Source organism: Eptesicus fuscus, chromosome 14 (assembly GCF_027574615.1).
Source record: "Eptesicus fuscus isolate TK198812 chromosome 14, DD_ASM_mEF_20220401, whole genome shotgun sequence".
Lineage (NCBI taxonomy): Eukaryota > Metazoa > Chordata > Mammalia > Chiroptera > Vespertilionidae > Eptesicus > Eptesicus fuscus.
The window spans coordinates 33,604,657-33,625,678 of NC_072486.1; the positions used below are offsets into that span (position 1 = coordinate 33,604,657).

Genomic DNA, 21,022 nt, shown 5'->3' on the forward strand with positions numbered 1-21,022 from the left:
TATATTTCTCACTTAGAGAAAGGGATACGGATTGTTTCAGTTCGGATATAATTTAAAAAATGCTTCAGAAGCATGTAAGCCACAAAGTTGTAGGAATGACAAGAATAGGAGAAGTGACTGCTATGGCTACTTAGCATTTCCTTCTGGAACATAAAGAAAAATAAGATAGTGTATTTTATTCTACACATCTAATATAGTTCATTGCTTTGTTCTCTTTGTGTAGGACTAAAAAGAGTCATTTAAAATCCTTTGCTTCAAGAGCCATTAGGTTAGCTCTTGGCAAACCTATGTGATAACATGATCCCTCTACTCTTATCATGACATATCTTGTCTTTAGATTTCATTCATACTTATTCTTTGAAACATGCCAAATGCTACAAAAAAAGATCCCTGAATTAAGTACATTTTTGGCTAGTAATAGCTAGATTTTAATTCACTCAGGTATTTTGCCATCATTACCGTTTACATAAATAATAATACCCCTTAATAATGAACATGAATATTCAGTCTCTCTTTGATTAACTGGCATGATAAAATACTTCTTGTGATAAATAAATTCTATCCTTCTTTTTCTTATCTATAGGACAACATTTTTAAGCTGGAAGATTCACACTTTGAAAATGGCCGTGGGAAGAGTCCATATGACCCTAAACTGCTGACAGCATCTCTCTTAATAGGTGCGTAGTCAACAATCAATTAAACAGTGAATTTTCTATAGATAATAACTAGATTGCATGTTATTTATTGTATGCCAAGATTATTGAACATAAACAATTTTAGGAAAATATGAGTTGAAATATTTTCAAAAATATTTTGAAAATTGACGAAATACAAGTGCTCTTTTGATGATGGTACTATGTAGACTATGATTCTTCAAAATAGTTTAATGGTATCTTTGAAGTTGCTGGCTCAATCACTATATACACTAGAACTTCCAACTTTTTATTTTGAAAGAATGGTTTTGTTTTTCATTTCATGAAAGAGGTGTTTAACTTGAGAATTTTGAGAAATCAAAAGGAAAGAATGAAATTGTCTTGTTAATTGTAGTTCTAAGATCTGTCACACGCTCAACATTTGGAAACTTAATCAGCACAATCAGTCTAAATGGAGGTACGATTGGCAGAGACCTTATTGTGTTACTTTGAGTTGATGAAGGCCTCCTGTATTCATCTTTTTGACTTTACATCTTCCACTTTTTTTCAAATAAAACGAAACATTTTACATACTCTTTCTACCCTTTTCTCTAGTCCTTTCTAGTTTTTTCCCTTTCATTTTTTCCTTTAGCATTGATGATGGGTAATAAATGCTTAGCTAGATTTTGACATGCTAGAAGTAGGAAAATAGACCTAGGCAGATGAAGGAGAAAACCTTAGTTTGTACTGAAAGATAATTTTCCATATTTTTTTACTACTTATAGACTGGAGTTAAATAAAACAAAGTTAACATCATTAAATAATTTGTCTTCTTAACTTTTGATTATATCAAGAACCTAAAATACAAAATCTACTTGGTCATTACCTTGCTCCTGAATGTAGTTTCTATATAATCATGTGGAGATTATGTAACTTGTTTCCTTTTTATAAAATATAGAGAGTGATTATTTGATAACATAACAAAAATAATAGTAAAACTTTTGAAGTATAAGTTTCTAGTTGAAATTTGAATACTAAATCTGGATTTCTATAAAGTAAATTTAGGGCAGGCTGGTGTTGCTCAGTGGTTGAGTGTCAACCTATGTACCAGGAGGTCATGGTATGATTCCCCGTCAGCGCTCCATCCCCAGTGAGGGGCATGCAGGAGGCAGCTGATCAGTGATTCTCACTCATCATTGATGTTTCTATCTCTCTCTCCCTTCCTCTCTGAAATAAATTTAACAAAAGTATTTTTAAATTATTTGGATTATTAGTTGATGTGTCAAAAGTTCATAAAGTTTTGCCAGTATTTTCCTTTTTAAAAATATTTTTCTACTCAACAAAATAGAACTAGTCATATTGACTACAGTATTAATGATAAAGGTATATTTTCCAGTATTCCAGCATTCTCTTGTGTTTACTTCATAACTACATTTCACTGATCCCTTTCCTTTTAAGAATAAAACCACTACTGCATGAATTATCTCCTTTATTGCTTTTCAAATGTAGACAATTTCAGTCCATTTGATCCATTTATGGAGCATTTTAACAAAAGTTTAAGACCTGAAGAAATGCAGCAAATTTAGCACACTTATAATTTTCCTATTCACAGAGAGCCTAGTTATTACATGTGGATGACTTCCCTAAGTGCACACACAGAAATCCGAGAGGTGTCTTAAACAAAGGGAAAGAATCCACCCTTGTTCAAACTTGCAGCTTATACTTATTTAAACTGCATACTAGAAAAAAAAGATAGATTTTCCTCAAAAAGCAGTATGTAAAATTGTGCCTAAAGCAGCTTTAATGTGTGGTATGTTTCTCAGTAGGGATTTGCTTGATTATTTATTTTAATATTCCATTGAGAAAGGATGATGACAAGTAAGTATTACATAGTTCATTTGGTATGCAACCACACAAAGTCCAAAAAGAATATTAACTCCACAGTTTGTGTTTTCTACTAGAAGTTCTTTGGGGAAAAAAAAAAAAAAACCTGTATAGGTTTGTGAAAAGGAAAAGGAGACAATGTATGGCTAAAAATTACAGTAGGCATTTCAGAAAAGCAGCTTTAAAATGGAAGTCCAGAACTCACCTACCTAATATGATGAACTAATTGAGTAACTTTCAGAGATATTTGGTGCTTATTCACAAGGAAGTTTCTTCAAGCCAATATAAATTAATTTCTGAATCAATTGGATAGAAAGATACAGAGTGCAGGCCAGATTAGACCGGGTAAAGTCCCTCAAAATATCTGCAACACCATTTTAATTCAAGAGCCGTGACTTCCTTTATTGAGGTTATTTGCTTCTTTGAGAACTATGCTATAAATTCTTCTTCTCACAGTACATTTAATTCCCCTTGTTGGATGTTTCTGGCATTTTTCCATTATGCTGCTTGAAAAAGAATGCTTACTAATTTAATGGGATCTTTTTACACATAAATATTTTCTACCGCACTTCCCAAACTTTTACATACAAGGGTAACTGTCTCTGAAATACAAAGTCTGCACATTACATATTAGTGAATGACTGTTGGGAAAACTTATCAACCCAAAAGACTTTGAGTATATTCCTCTCATTTCAGCACATAAGAGACATTGTCAAGGTGGTACTGGGCTGCTCATTTCCCAAGACTGAGAAATAAAATGTCATGTTTGGCACAAACCACCTATAAAGTGGCTAGAAGGGCTTGGCAGCAGATTCTTTTATACCCTCTATTAAGCAGTTTCAACTAGTAGTAAACTTTAAAACCAGATGACAGCTTAAAAATTTTAGTTTATGATATCTATCAAGGTTTAATATGACCTCATTCCAAAATGCCATGGGTTTTTAAGCTGATGACCATAGAAAATATGGATTATCTCCTGAGCAATACATAGCTACTGAATTGTCCCCAAATATTACTATCTGTCTATGCTTTTAAAATCACATTAGTAAAGTTAATTTTTCAAATCTTCTTTAATAAAAACCATGGTCAATATTAAATTGTCCCAATATTTTTTAATATTTCTTCAATCACCCACCTCTAAATATTTTATGACATTTTTACAAAGTTCTTCATTAAAAATAGTAGTTGTTGTCCTGCTCAGAATAAACACGTGTGAACACAACAAAAGAATAAAACTTAGTATTTTCCTCACTAAGTATCATCTCACATTTTCATGACTTGAGAGGAATAGTCAACTTGAAAGCCGTTTTGTCTCCTCATTAAAATCTTCTCCAGGCATTGCAGTAATCATAATTTATAAATATTCCACCACTAAGAGCTATTACTGAGGTCTATTCCAAGGGTCTGGACTGTTAACTAGAAATTTGTCTTGTCTCAAGAAAAGAACATAATTTGACATTAGGATATACTCTCACTTTGTATTAGAGCAAACAAGGTACTCCTTATATTAATTAACTATAATTGAGACAATTATTTGAACCTCTCTGAACATCAGTTTCTTTGTATATAAAATGGCTTGGCCATACTAATTACATTGAGTGCTTACATATTCTGAAATATATGTGAAACAGAAACAAGCAAACAAACCAAAAACAACTGGTAACAGTGGTTGCCTTTAGGAAGTCTGGGAGACAAATTTTGTACCTTATACATTTTATATTTTTAATACCTTTGTACTATGTGCACATATTAACTACTCAAAAATGTTAGTTTTAAAGGACAACATAAATAACACAGCCATCATATTATACAGGATGGGGCAAAAGTAAGTTTATAGTTGTAGGTACTCAAAACACAGATTTTATTATTGTTACTAGGGGCCCAGTGCACAAATTTGTGCACCTTGAAAAGAACTGTGGGCTGCAAGACTGCGGTAGGCATAGGGGTGGGTCTTGGCCCATCCTCTGCACCCCCGCCTGGCCCCTCCCACCATGGCCCCAGGTCCCCTGTGTGCCAGGTGTGAGCGGCAGCTGCTGCTCCAATAGCCCCTCAGGAGCAGGGGGATGTGGAGAAGCCCTCATGGGCAATTAGGGCCAGCAGCCGCCACTTGCACTCGCTGATGGTGCGGAGTGATCGGGACCAGTGCCAGGCACCGGTAGCAGGTGTGAGCGGCAGCTCCAGCGCTGGCAGTGGGTGCGAGTATGCGGCATGTGGGAACAAAGCATTTTCAATAACCATCAGAGGCTCAACCTGATGACAGCGATTGGCACCCTGCCTTGGTCTGGCACCCCTGCTCTCCTACTCCACCATCCCACCTTGACCAATTCCTGCCATGTTCCGCACACCACCCCTGGTAGTCAGCACATATCATAGCGACTGGGTGTTCAGTTGTTCCAGTTGTTCCACTCTTCAGTCTATTTGCATTATTAGCCTTTTATTATATAGGATTATTTATTATTGTATTATTTTTCGTACAAATAACTATAAACCTACTGTTGCCCCACCCTGTGTTCATTCATATACACAAATGTGCTCAATAAATGTAAAAATGTAAAATTATTCTCATAACCTTCCATTCTCAGGAAATAGATATTATCTTTGTGTGTGTGTGTGTGTGTGTGTGGGTGTGTGTGTGTGTGTGTGTGAGAGAGAGAGAGAGAGAGAGAGAGAGAGAGAGAGAGAGAGAGAAAGAGAGAGAACCTCTCTTTTCCTCCGTTTCTAATTACTCTGCTATTCTGTGAGTGGAATTTACTTAAGGTGTTAACAACATAATGTCTTGGTTTTAGGTTTGTTTGATTTTGCTCACATCCATGTCACACTTTACACCTGTGTTAGTAATGCTTTGATTTCATAAGGAAATGTTTTTTCACCTTCTGTTTCTCCTCACCACACCCTTCTTAGGAATTGTAATCTAATACATTAACTGATCTAAGCCACATTTTCACTTCATTCTGAGTTGTGAACAGAAAGACCAGAGTACACATGAGCTTTTGTTTTTAACACATGTTTTTCAGATAACTCCACAATGGTGGAAATGCAGTTCATTAAACTGTTCATCTCGGTAAAGAATGCTTTCCTTACAGACAGTTTAAAAGGCTGACAGTTAAGAAAGAATGGTGTGCTCAAATAGCATCTTTTTAAATTTGACAACTTCTGAGTGGTTAGTTACATCTGTCAACACTAATGTATCTTATGCCATTGTATTATTTTTGAGATATTAAATTGCCTATGTTTTTTTGTTTTTTTGTTTTTTTGTAGAGAGACTTAAGAACCTTGTTGGACAGAGTATCCACAACCACTTTTTAATAAATATAACAATTTCTTGAGTATATTATTTTATCATAAATTTAATTAAATTGGACAAATATTGTTCTTTGACTAGTAGCTTAGTGTATATGGAAAACCAAAAAATATCTATCTTAACCATAGTGTCATTTCAAACATAAGATAACATTGACCTAAAACATTACTTCAGATCCCCAGGAAAACATATTATGGTCATAAAACTGAGAAATTATCATTATGCTAAAAAAATCAACATATAATTTGATAACTTCATAATTGACCTAGAAACTACAAAAGAATGTTGGCAAGTAGGCATTTCTGTTGAACATATTTGTAAATATGCCAACTGAAATATACAGTAAATTTCTTACAGTCAGATATCATTAGATCATTTCAGATAACCACAAAATGTACTAAGTCTTTAATATATAGTGAAAATGCACAAGTATATTAAATGAAATGTACTCTGAGTTGATAATTATATTTCTGCTTCGTGAGAATGCAATAGTAGATTATTTCACCAACTATAATTTTGCATCAAACCAACAAATATGTCATACATTATCTGGGAGCAATCATCCTTGATAAGAATCCTATAGAAACCTCAGCAGAAAATGTGCTCTAAGACCTGTTGCAAAGGAATAGTTATTGATATTGAACACTGACACTCTGAGAATGTGCCCTTCATGGCCACCCAATTATCTGGTGCCCTCCAGCTCACAGAAATCACTCTGACTTTTGCCAAAAATAATAATCAGGTGAGAGGTAATTTCCTATGACTGAAGGCAACTGGTATCCAAACTGCAACCTTCCTTTGGTTCATAAGTCAATTGTTTAATTTAATTCTGTTTTTAGTAATAAATTGAGTCAATAGCCCATCTACAGAATAGCTCTTCTACTTTCACTGTTTGTTAAAAGAGGGACAAATCAGTCATGCTTCCTCTGCCTTTATTTGTATTGATTTTTTCTCCTCATGTGGGATGGATAACAAAAATAACTGGAAGTTATAAAATCATTAACTAAATGAATAAGAAAAACAAATACCTACCTATACCCAAGTAACAGTTTCTTATGTTGCTGTTGTTTTTGTTATTGCAACTCTCTCCTGAATAGAGTTTACATGTAATAACAACTATAATTATAGATTTTCCTCACATGAAAGCAAGCTTAATGAAATAAAAAGAATGATTAATTACTGACACTATTTACATTTCTGATTGTACCTCCTATTAGACATGATCTGTCTGACTACATTCTGATATGATATTATTCAGTTTTTACCTTTTGGTAAGTTCTATTTTCTCTTTTTCTGATTTTCATCACTAGCATAGTGAAGAGGGCAATAAGCGTTAACCAATAACTTAATTTTTTTAAGGTAAAGAGAATACAAGGTGTCCTGTGACAGGTTCACAATTTGAAATTATTTGACATCGATATCATATTTTAGGCTACTTTCACAACACATTTTACACTTACACCCTGTTATTCACAAAGAACAAGAAACATAATTCCCCTGAAGTTTAAAATATATAATATCTATATATCAATACTAGTAATATGATACAATATCGACTTTAATAAAACAGTACATTGGAAAGGACACAAATGTCCGATGGAGAAAAATAATTAATTACAGTGATTGAATATACGTTAAAATTAAGGCACCAGTAGGCATTTAAACATTTCAAAGTACCTTTGAAACTTATAGTTAGCTTATTCAAAGCATTTTTGTGCTTTTAGAACAGGTTTATTTATTTTTCTTACATTATACTTATTGTGGTAACTTTGGTTAAAAGTATTATTTCTTTGCCTTATTGTAAGATTAAATATTACTGCACCATATTATAGTGAGAACAAATCAGATTTGAACTTGATATTTAATTAAGTGAAGAGAACATAGATGTTTTTGAATCCCAAAGGTATCATATTATGAGAATTTGGGATATCATATGAACTCTATTAAATAAACTGATTATTTGTACTTAATATGTTGTCTAACCATCATTTTTTTAAAACTCATTCTCATAAGTTGGAGCTGTTCAATGGTTCTCTTTGTATCACTATTCCTCACAGCTTTAGGTTTTCGCGAAGCCTGTTTTGGTGCATGCAAACACATTAGAGAACCAAAGGTCTTACCAAGAAAATTGATTTGGGTTGGGCCACTGAGAATGTCTATCTTACATTGCAAAGCCTTGATTTGCAAGTGAGAATTGAGGGTGTGAACAAAGAATATCATACAAGCAATCCGATTAATAAAACTTCCTCAAAGGCACTTATAATTGAAGATTCAGAGAAAGTTTTCCACTCATCTAATAAATATGAAAGTCCTTTGAAAATGGACATAGTATTATTAAAATGTCTATGTTATAATTTATCTAGACCCATTTTATTTTCTGAATATTTTTAAATCAATGAATTAAAAACATTACATATCTAAATGATCAACAAGATAATATATATTCTTACTGTCATTATGGTAGACTATTTGGAGAAAAAATTATATTTTTTTGTTATTTTGTTGTGCTGATTATTCACTGTAAGTAGACAAGCAACAATGCGTTTTCTGGATGAACTAATATGTGGCACTTTCTGTTTAAAGGAAGAAAACCAGAATAATTACCAATGGGCCTGTATTTGAACTTTCACCTTGACTTGCCTAGTCATTAGCTGAGCAACCTTGAGTTTCTTGAACTGTAAAATACGGATACCCTTACGTCATGGGGTTGTTGACAGAACTAAATGAGATAATTTGAAAGTGTCCAGCCAGGGCCTGACTGCTGGGCCAGCACAGAGTGGTATTCAGTAAATATTAACTTCTCTTTCTCCTCCCTTTTTTCTTTTCCCACCTATACTTTACCTTCTGATTAGGAGTCTTCCATCATTAAACTCTGACCTAGAGTAAATTTGGTTTAAGCTGGAATGAGTCAAAGAACAGAGAATTTGAACTATAATGAATATGAGCTGTTTGTCAAAATTTCCTCCTCTCTAAACACATCTCTGTTATATCTGAGGTTATGTGGTAGACTTTTTTCTTTTTGACTGTATGATAGCTTCTATTAAATTCAAACACTTCTCCAAGTTGCTATATTAAAATACAAAAAGCAAGGAAAAATTTGGCGAAGAAAATATTAGTACTTTCTGAATTATAATAAAATATAAAACTATTTTTAAATGAATATATTAGAAATTTCATTTCCATAAAATAAGAACTATAAGCAAGATTTTGCAATGATTCCTTATCTTCATAAACAAGATTATTAGAATCATAGTATCTTTACACATATAAAAGCAAACAATGTGTATACTCTGTAAGTTTGTCTCCGGTTTTAGTGGAAAAGAATAATATTCCATGTTTTATTATTATCCACCGAGTCATATTTTATTCAATTTTTCAAAGTTAGTACTAAATGGGTAGTCAAGTACTAAATTATTAAATGATGATTTAGTAAAATACTCACTGTAACAAAGACATAAGATTAAAAAATAAATAGCTTTGCATAATGGTGTAGAGAGCATTTCTGTTTTCTTTTTAGCATGATCTTAACACCGAACTTGTATTTTGTTGGTTTGTTTTGTTTTTCTTACCTTCATTGAATTAAAGTATGTGTATGTGTTTTTATTTTGTCACAACACAGATGGAGAGTTATACTCCGGAACGGCAGCTGATTTTATGGGCCGAGACTTTGCTATCTTCCGAACTCTTGGGCACCACCATCCAATCAGGACAGAGCAGCATGATTCCAGGTGGCTCAATGGTAGGTGGTACTTGTAAGAACATAGACACGTAACAGGTGTAACTGTAGTAAGTAACTGGGAAACTTTCTTTGTGTAGCTCAAACTATCTGACTTGAGATTTAATATGCAGTTAAACACATGGTAGTGACTTCATGGCTGTGGGTGTGAGAAAGCTGGGCAAAGAGAAAAGAGAGATTAAGGATTCAGGAAAATATTTGCTTTGTGCCAAAAGTGAAATTTCTCAGTAGTTAACTCTGGAAAGAAACAGATCTGGGCTGGAGCTACGGAAGGGAGGAATGGAAAATGATAAGATGACTTACCAATCCTGTCTTACAGGAACACCACAACTAATCTCAAATCTCATGCTGTAGTGTGTTTTTTTCCTCCACACTTCCATGTTGCCTTGAGAACATCATATAAGTTATGTAACACTTTAAAATATTGTCTTAATGACAACATCACATTGAAAGTATTTTCAAAATGTTAAAGGACTTTTATATCATTTATTTATTTTATTCTCTTTTAATCTTTCTAGAATCCTATCTCCCATTTTATAGTCCATCTGTTTTCAGTAAGATGCTTGAATATTTCATTATTTGAACTTCTACCACACTTGTTTTTCCTGCTTTTTCTCCTGGGGAACTCCCAAAATTCATTTAATCACTCCATCCTTCATTGACTTGTTAGAGAAAATATGACAATATGACCTCTGAACATCACTGAAACGTCAGGAGACAATGAGTTGTCTGTTACAATCTTTGTTCTGATACATACTTTAAAGTGACCATTCAAAACATAAAACATACCACAGTAAGCTCAATCATCATTTTCCCTCCTGCAACACTTCTGATCAACCATTATTTTTTTATGTATTAATGTGCCGCTTACCTTCCATATTTCACTTGTCTGCCTTTGCTCCTAATCGCATTGATGAGCTTATGTAAATTTCCCCAATCTACATTGCTTTCGCTGTCTTGATCTCTTCTGTACCACTAAACTATTCCTCTGACCTGAAAACTTGCTCATCTATTCAAACACCTCCTTTCCTCGTGGCATGCCCTGAAGTCCCTGCATATCTAAGTGCATAGCCTTGTTAGAACCTTGTTTTCTCAACTTTTTCTCCCCTTTATCCACTTTCAACCTGACTTTGACCCCATGGAGCTGCTCCTCCAGCGGTCACTGATGACTTTCCATAGCTGTTCATCAATCTCCGTTTAGAAAAGCCTCTCCTGCAGTACGTGTCACTGTTCACTAGTCTTTTCTCTTTAAAAGTCACTTGTTTTAGGTTCCCTTTTATCCTGCTCTCCCAAGTTTCAAATAAGTTTGACATCACTTCCCCATTGTGCTTCTCCTTAATGTAGATGATGCCTAAGATCATTTAATTAAGTACAAACACTGTGGTAATCAAAGGAGATTTGACATATAATCAAATCCCTACCCCTGTGGTGGAAGTGTGGTAGCTGGGTGACCAGCAGAGAAATTGTGTCTCACCAAGAAAGAGAAAAGTTACTAAGATCATGATAAGACTATTGGCGTAAAACTATAAAAGAGCTTAACTCCAAACCCCCACAGGACAATTTTGGAACATCCACTGTTGCTATCTGGTCTATTCTCAAACTGAAATATTTATTTAGGAAGGATAATGTTTGTTTTTATTCTGCAAGAAGGAGACTTTGATCTACTAAGAACTCTAAAAAGCATACAGGCTTTCACTGTCCCTGAGAAAGAACATCTCATTAGAAGATGGAATAACATGAAGGCGAGTACAGTATCCATTTCATTTTTATGGCCTCGGAGGAAAAAAGTCATCAAGTTAAAGCCGCCTTTGTGCTGCACACACTCACACGTTGACAGCTGAGTCTGAAGAATTTACACTGTGGGAAAACAGTCATTGTCCGCAGCTCTGTACTTCATCTCTGCAAATGTGTAGTTCATCTGAGAATTCAGTTATCAGTCTCCCAGCACTAAACGTGAGAACGGATTTTACCAAATTAGCACAAAGGTTACATTTGACAGGGTGTAGAAACCAGAGCTGCTGCAAGATGGGGATGCAGACAATTTGAGACAGAAATGAGGGACTGTGTGAATCTCAAGCCTCAGGAAATTAAGTACCATTTCAGAATAAAGTTAGAAATGTCATGTTTATACATTCATGCATAAAATAACTGGATTTTGAGGCAGGAGCATAGACTGCATAATCATTTGTGTTATCAGAAGTAATCAATTATCTTGCAAGGTACTTTATGAAAGATCTATTAAAATTAATTTGACACAGGACTTCCTTTACTTTTCTCAAATTAATTCCAACCATTTATTTTTGGAAGAATCAGTTGGCCTATTTTAATGACTTTTTAATATCATTCTCTATAAAAATAAAAAAACAAAACAGTTGTCTAGAGTTAGAACCTGAAATATCTTGATTGTAATGGAACTTCACTATTTTCATAATTACATACTAAAATTTATAATTTATAATAATATCAATAATAATTTAAATTCATTTTAACAGGAAATATTAGGAGTGAGAAATACATTTAGGTGAGGAAACAAAAACTGCTTTTTCTAAACAAAATTTTTTCATTGACACTAGCTCCTCCTTTAAGGCTGATAGATGTTATAACTGCTTCTGATTTCAGGAAAGGTACTGGTATGTGTTTGCCATGATGTGCCCACATTCAGAATGTTTTTCCTTGTGCTTTATAAATGATCTAAATAGCATATTTTTTAAAACTTCAGTTCCAGTTTCGGCTTACTAACAATGTGAGAATTCGATAAATGTGTCATTTATATATTTGTAGTAAGGATACAAATAAGTTTATGCTATTGTTATAGTAATGATTTCTTAATATTTTGTATTTAAATACTACTACCTAGTTCTTGTAACATATTAGCCATCCATTAGAGCAGATGAAGGGCTAGCCTACATTTATTTTTCTACTTGATGGACACTCTTTTCAGTATTGTTTATATCTTGAATTAATATTGGAATGCTGTATGTTATGAAGGAAAGACCATAGTCTTTAGAGCAAGATGGTTTCACATTACTTTGGACCTTATTTCTAATGGGATTATACTACTACCTCCCTCTTATAGTTGTGGGGGGAAATGACCACATGATAATCTGTAAAAAGTACTAAGTAAGTATTGGCATATGGTAAACACTCGCTAAATGTGAATCTTCTCTGTATCCTTTGTCCCACTTCCCTGGGGTGGAGCATGCTTCGGAAGCTTTGTCAGAGTCATTCTGTGAGCGATTGTACTTGAGCCAGGGTGAAAGGGCAGTCACAGTAGGGTTTAATATGTGAAACCACATGGATCCTTGAGAGAGCCGAGGCCCAGTGAGCACAAACAGACCTTAATTACAGTGCCCAGAGTGTGAGGCCTTGCCACTCGTTTCAGGAAGACCTGTTTCCTTTTAGTGGATTTCCGAAAAGTATCGTGCCTGTGGATAGACCAACCCACTTGCTGTTTTCAGTAATTGAAATGGTATGCAAGTCATCATTCTACTTCCTCTCACTGTAACACTCATACCAGCCTGGTTGGCCCAATTATTGGAAAGAGCATAGCTTCCTCTGTGGTCATGTACCAGGATACTTCATGTTCTCTAAAGATTCAAATTTCTCCACAAGATCTATTTTTATGTAAATAAAACCAAGAAATGTGATTGCAAATAAATTACGAGAGTAGAAATTAATGTTACATGGTACCAGATACCTAATCTCAAACCATTTATACAACTCTTTTGATGTACTATTTTAATTCTATTATCTTTAAAGACATAAACTATGTCAAAGTATCCAATTAGGTTTCTTAATAAGTAAAACGAATTATGTAGTTTTGCATAATATCAGGCTTTTTAATGATGCCATTTTGAATTATTTCTCCGACTTAAGCAAGTTAGTAATGTATTTTGCTGACCTTGGGGGAAAAAGCCCTGTGGAAGCCTTATTTTATGGTTATATGAGCAGAGGAGTATTACATAAGTAGAGTGAACATTTAGTCAAAACAGCAACTGCAACCACAAATGTCTTCTTGGTTTTCATAGCCTGTGAAAGACAAAACAAGGAATCAGTCTTTTTAACTTTTGAATTACATCTATGAATTACACTCTGTTAGTTAAATATCACTGTATAGAATCACAAAAAAATAAACATATTTTGCTGAAATTATGCTGAAACATGGATATGCAATATTTTAAAGTATACCAACTAATCCCTCTGCTGTATACCTGAAACCAATACAAAATAATATAGAAATTACACTGTCATTGAAAAAAAAAGAAAAAACAGATCTCAACAAGAGTGTTCATGCCTTACCTCAATCCAACTGAGTAGTTATCTGTTTTTTTTCTTATGAATCTATTATACAGAAAAATTTTCATCCCAATAAAGAATGCACACTCCCAACTATAATCTTTTCAAAAATATACTAGAAAATTATTCTATTTTCTAAATGATAACACATTTAATAAGTTAACTAAATATGCCTTTTCTATTTCAAAAAGAGCAAATTTACCAAATATACTTTTGCTTGATATTCTTTTCGAGGACCTACTTACTGTGTCACACTTTGTCTAAGGCCCATAATCACTCTCAATTGGTTTTGTTTGAAATTATATGGCACTAATGAGGAAAAAATGAATAAAACTTTGGAATACAAGTTAGCTCAGTGGCGATGTTTGGAAGGTGATTTTATGTTTTTCAGAGCTCTAAGAAAATGTACCTGAATAAAATATTAAGGATATGCTATTTTAACATTTTTTAATGATTGGCTAAAAAATACAACTCTCAAGTATGGCCTATTAGTCAGAAATTTTGAACCACTTATTTGAGAATTTATATTTGAATGGTGAGATTAGAAAAATAACATTTAAGAGTATTAGTACCCTCAAGGGAATCCCACTTTTAAATTAAATTTAATGAAAATGTATAAAAATTAGATAATATCTTGGAAAATTCTTTAAATTAAAGCCAGCTCTCTTTCTCCTCTGAGTTCTTAAAATTTTTCTCTCTGGCCTCACTATCAAGTTAATGAATTCAGAGCCTGTCTATACCAATTTCCTCTTCCAGAGTCAGTACATTCAGAGCTCAGTGGACCTCAATAGGGATTTACTGCTGACTGGGTAATCTGGGTTCATGTGTGCAGTGACATCAAGCAAGAGATTTACCCAGAGAAGTGGATGCCATGACAATGCATGTAACCATGGTGTGCCTGGCCTCTCTGACATGGCTCTCAAAAGATTTCCCTCTGTGAAAACAGAGGACTGTTTGCAAATTAATTAGTTTCTGGCGGCAGCTTGATTGTTGACCCAGAGTTTGTAGAGTGGAAAAACAATCAGATTAGTGTGCTCAGGGTAAAAGACCAGTGTGCAGTTGCGTGTGGCTTGCTCAACTATTGAAACTATGAATGGACTGAAACAAATTCCTTTCAGAGAAGCCTAGGCAGAGGTTAAGTGTGATGAGCCTAGAGCTCCCCAACAGCAGGGGCCGGGGAATTAAAGGATTTTAGCCAGTTAAAGCTGAACGGCGGCAAGCAATGCCATTGAACTTTAATGGAATGGATAGTTTCGACCAACCCCCATACCCACTACACCCCCAAAAAAATGTACTATGTTCTAATCACTTCAGTGGAAGGAATACAGAATACATTTAAATTTAGAGTACTATTTATTAAATGTAGGCATGACAAAAATACCTTTGTAGTGGTAGATTTCAGAAGTTTTCAGATTGGAAGCTTTTAATTATGATGTCTCAAAAACTAATATGATAATACCTAAATGAAAAAAGTTTATAAAATACTGCCTTTTCATGTTGATAAAATGTTCATATGTTTGCCCTATGTTTTTTTAGAGCTATAGTTTTCAGGTGACCAATAAAATTGATCCTGATTCAGAAATGTTGAATAATGAAAATTTGTTTTACTCAATAAATTATTGTTTATGATTAATTTTGTAAGACGACCTAACAAATAGAAGCTGTACATACTTTTCCTTTGTAGATACCACTGGCAGAGAACTCCCTACATGCAGCTCTGATGGCTATCACAACACTTTTCCATTCCAAAACCATTGATGTCTCTCGGTTTTTAACTGAATTGAATCCAGATTTCACTCCCTGTCAAATCCTTTGACATCTAATTCCAAGTGACCTCTCTAATATTAAGCACTAGCATACTCAAATAATAGAGTTGGTTGTCCTCAAATTTACTATATTTTTCATTTAATCATTCCACCCAGTAGATTTTAATCTTTCCCACTTTTGAATTCTGAAGAACACATAGATGCATATTTGTGTTTATCACAGTGCCTTTCGCTCTAGATGTGTCAAATAAGAAACAATTCCATGACTCCGGTTTGTAGGCTGGGGGGGTCAGTGTGCCTGAGTTTGTATCCCAAGCCCTCCACTTTACTATCTCTGTGGCTTTTCCTTCATTTATTTTCACCACCCTTTTATGATTTAAAAAATGGAGTTAATTCTAATATCTTATACTGTTTTTCTGAGGATGCATGAGACAATTTAGGGTATTAAGAACAGTGTCTGATAATAGGATAAATGCTCTCGATAACTGTGGTTGCTGCTGCTATCATTTTCATATCAGCTCCATACACAGTACATAACACATGTATGTACGATGTGAACAATAGAGTAAATAATAGAAAATAATACATTAATAATGCATAATGCTTGTTTGGCAAATTTATACAGTGAACCAGTTATGTTTGCTTTCCTAATCTGCTCTGACACTATTTTGTTCTGTTTCACTTGAGTATCATCATTATTATTGTCAGAAGCACTCAGTACACCAAAAATATATAAAATATTTAGCTTTAGTATCAAAATAATAATCCAATTTTTAAAGAAATTGAGTTTAACAAAATTAGCTAAGCAACTATAGACAGCTCCTGTAAGCTCTCTGTGCTCAATGTTCCCTTTTTTGAATGAAATAATAATAATTCTTCCTTGTTAAGTTGTTATGAGGATTATGTATGGGTAAATTCATGCAAAGCATTTTGAACAGTGACTGTAATTTCCCAAAACAAACAAACCAAAGGCACAAATAAACAAACAAAACAACAACCAATTCAGTTGATGTTACCTGGTCTCATGATATTACATAAGAGTTTTAAGGAAGGGAACAATGAAAATATCTACATATGTCAAATCACTACAAATGTAGTAGAATGTTCAATTTCACTTAACTGAGCAGCCACATATTTCTAGGAACACATGAAAGTGGCTTAAGGAAACAAAAGGTGAAGTGATAGGGACCCTTTCCTTAGACTGAGTCTCCACCTACAGATTTCCTGCCTAGCAATGTCTGTCCCTTTTGAAGAAAATAGATCTACTGCTCCTTCACTTCCATAAAAATAAAAAGGATTTTTTGGTAAGCTTAGTGACATATTTATTACTAAGTTATTTACACATGATAAAATGGCAATAAAATGCCCTAAACTTCATATATTAACTAAATGTATATTACAAAATGTTATCCAGGAAAGGGGTCTTTAGAATGTTTTCCTGATAATATTAGTAAGGAAGACTTAAGTGTGTTTAAACATTTTCAAATTAGAAATGTCTGTATTGCTATAGGACTTAAGCACTAGCCAGGAGAAAAATCAAAGCCCTTCACCTCCCACCCAGCCTCCCACTTGCTGCTCTCAGAAATCTATCCATTTCCTCTGACACTTTTGGATCATCAGATAAATTATGCATTTTAAACAGTATATCACTATACATTGAGTGGCCAGATTATTATGATCTCTGAACGCATAATAATCTGGCCACTCAGTATATATATTAGAGGCCCGGTGCATGAATTTGTGCATGGGTGGGGTCCAGCCAGCCTGGCCAGGGGGAGGGGACATGGGCAGTTGGCCGGTCTGCCTGCTGATCGAATGGGCTATTGGCCAGCCTGCCTGCTGGTCGAACTCCTGGTCAAGGGGACAATTTGCATATTAGCTTTTTATTATATAGGATATACACTGAGTGGCCAGATTATTATGCGTTCAGAGATCCTAATAATCTGGCCACTCAGTGTATATGTGGTACTATTATTATTTTCAAAAAATTTGAATCACAAATAATAATGCACATATTTTATTCATTAGAAGCATAGTTTTTATCATTTTGCTTGATGGTTTGCTAAATAACAACTTATTGATTTAATGTAGGCTGACAGCATAAAGAACCCATGAAAAATGTGTCTTCAATGTTTATAAATTTGTCTAAGTTCATATACATCAAAATAATTTCTTTTGTTCACTTAATCACTAATTTTAAAAGATTCCAGGATTCAGTATTATAGAGAGCTACCTCATTTGTACACTTATAAAACCTCAGCATGAATGTGTATGGAAAATTGGTGACAGCAGACTTAGTTTCTATTTGGGAACCACACTGCCTTTTCTGCTTAGCATATGGCAGGGTTTATGTTACAGCCAGCATAGAGTTGTGTTTTGGGCATATACATTGTGTTATGACCTATTTATAATATATTGAACGTTAATCTCACTGATCCTCAAACTTAAGTAATGCCAAATCTAGCATTAAACTGATGACTGCCACTTAATTGCTTAGCACCCATAGAGTCAGTGTTTATCAAATGTGTTTTGTAAACACATTTAAGAATGATGAAAAAAGTATACCCTTGCTTTGCAGGATGAGAAAGCAATTTTGTAAATCAAATAAAAAATAAATGAATTTGGAGGTTAGGAAACAAAAAAGACATATTACAACAAAATCTTATTCATTTGGGGGTGAATTAAAGAAGAATCTAGTCATACTAATAATTCAAATAATTCAATTTGGGCTTATATGTGTAGGATGAACCAATAAGGTACAGGATTTTTGATCAATAACCTTTATATTTTTTCTGTAATATTATTAAATATTTTGACTGAAAAGTTATTGAAGTACTAGGATAGTGCTGATTGCCATAAGTAGGCTAATGACTGACCTCTTTGTTGTGTTAATTCTGTCATTGTCCTTTAATTTTTAAAAAAAGGAGCATAATTGCATTCTTCAGAGATATCAAGTTAAATGTAGCCAACTCTGATCAACAGATCAGTGCCCAAATTAAGAAAATTATAATGTAATTGCCTTTGAAAGACCTTGAGATAATTGTTTGTTAATGAGTCTTAAAATGTGAACTAATTTTACACATTTTTCCAAACTGGAACTACTTTTGCTTCCTTCCTTGCTTATTTCTAATCCCTGTGTGAGAGCAACTTGTAGAAGGCAATTAAAAAAAAAACTTGGCTGGAGGTAGGACTATGGCAGCAGGAAGTAGCAAAACAATGGCAGACTGTAAGCCAGTCCAGCAGTGAGAAGTCATTTGATAGTGAGAGAGCAGTGGCAGAACCAAAGATAAAGGTAGCCATGTCATGAAGATTTGCAAAATCATCACTAAATTGTATTGTTTTGATTAATTTTGTCTTCTTGATTTTGTATAAATGTTCTGCCACTCTATTTATCATTACTGTCTATAAGCCACTCATTAATTCCCAAACTGTTTGTCCTTGGAGAGATCATAGTTTGTTAGCAAAAGGTATTCTTTGCTCTGGTTGTGACTCTGGTTGAGAGTAGACCTATGAACCAGGAGGTCACAGTTGGATTTCAGGTCATTGATGTTTCTATCCTCTCTCCCTCTCCCTTCCTCTCTGAAATCAATAAAAATATATTTTTAAAAAAGATGTTCATAAAGGATATTTTGATAATAATAGCAAAAATTAAACTTCTAATACACTTTAATGCAATTGAGGAAGCTAAGTCATGGCTATTATGATTAACTAGAGGCCTGGTGCACAAATTCATGCACCCATGGGGTCCCTTGGCCTGGCCTGCAGGATCTGGCTGAAATCGGCTCTCTGACATCCCCTGAGGCGTCCCAGATTGTGAGAGGGCACAGGCCAGGCTGAGGGAACCCACCTGTGCACAATCAGGGCTGGGGAGGGACATGGGAAGGCTCCAGGGCATGTCCGGCCCATCTCACTGTGTCCCCATCAGCCGGACCCCAGCAGCAAGCTAACCTATTGGTCAGAGTGTCTGCCCCCTGGTGGTCAGTGCATGTCATAGTGAGTGATTGAGCGGCCTCAGCATATCATTAGCATATTATGCTTTGATTGGTTGAACTGATGACCGGACACTTAGCATATTAGGCTTTTATTATATAGGATTATTTGGAACTATTACATGTTTTCTAAAATGGGAAAACAATAGGTCATCATAAAGAGAATAAAATATTTTTTAAAAACAAATCTATCTACCAGTAGAATGAAATCTGTAAAGAAAGGTAAAAGAGAGGGAGGAATAAAGGGAGAAAAGAAAAAGGTAATCCTATATAATAGTTAATAATACCTTTCTGATTAGATGTTTTTAGCATCACTCAACCACAATAAACAACTACTACTATAATAAAATTTATAACATCACAAACTGAAATAAAAATCCCCAGACTACACCATAAAGTTTTCTATCTAAAGGTCTAACTCTGAAGTTTATAATGTAAGTTAGATATGATACATATTTAAGAATTTTTTCACAGAGTTAGAGTATTGCAAAATGTTATTGTAACATATATTCATTCCTATTTGGCCATGGTGAGTTTTATAAGTACTTTATAAACTTTGAATATTAAGCTCTTATAAGATGTATCATTGTCAAATATGTTCTCTGATTCAGTGGGTTGTCTTTTTCTTTTTTGATAGTTTTCTTTGCTGTGCAAACCTTTTTAGTTTTATGTAATCCCATCTTTTTCTTTTGTTTCCCTTACCTGAGGCAATATATCAGAAAAATATTGTTATGAAAAATGTCCAAGACTTAATATCTTAAAACTGTGGTTTAGCCCAAAAAGCAAGAGAGAAGGCAGTACTATCCATTTTTTAAATGTAACATATTTTTTATTCAATTGATTTTTAGCCATTAACTCAATACCAGAACCACTGAATGAGGCTTTCACTATAAAATAATAGAAAAAGATGACAACATATGAGGAAGGCTATCTTTTGTTCATATATCTTCAGTCTTCTCTTAGAGAATATGTGTATAAGAGAGTTCAAAAAACATTGGAAACCTTTTATAGAGGTTGTGAAGAAAAAAGATGGGAATCAGAAAAAGTATAAATAATCAACTATAGATTTTTAGAAGATGTTATTTATAATGGCACAGGTTCCTAATTATAAATAAATTTTCAAGAGGAGAAATCATCCCAAAAATAAGGAGACAAAAAAGAGATTGGTGGTTTGAGGCAAACAGTCAGGGAGTGGAGAGAAACCAGAATCAATATTCTTTTATATCCAGGGGTTTTAGTGGTTCAGTAACAGCAGATGCTGTGGGCTGTTTTCCAATAAATAAGTAAATAAGGTCTATTCAACTGGTTTCTGAGCTTTAACAAATATACAAAAAGTTAATTAACTATTAACATTAATCATGATTCGTGACAAATATTTTTCTAAGAGCAAATGCATTTCATTTTGCTGTAAGATTTTA

At 34.0% G+C, this 21,022-nt stretch overlaps 1 protein-coding gene across 2 annotated transcripts in view; it reads left to right on the plus strand.

Moving 5' to 3' along the window:
• The window catches only part of SEMA3A (semaphorin 3A), a 196,674-nt gene that overhangs the window by 104,052 nt on the left and 71,600 nt on the right, over positions 1-21,022 (plus strand). For both annotated transcript variants that reach the window (XM_028157967.2, XM_054726411.1), the window contains 2 exons: positions 584-677; positions 9,437-9,556. In XM_028157967.2, the coding sequence (XP_028013768.1) occupies positions 584-677; positions 9,437-9,556 (214 nt within the window). The remainder of the gene's footprint in view (positions 1-583; positions 678-9,436; positions 9,557-21,022) is intronic.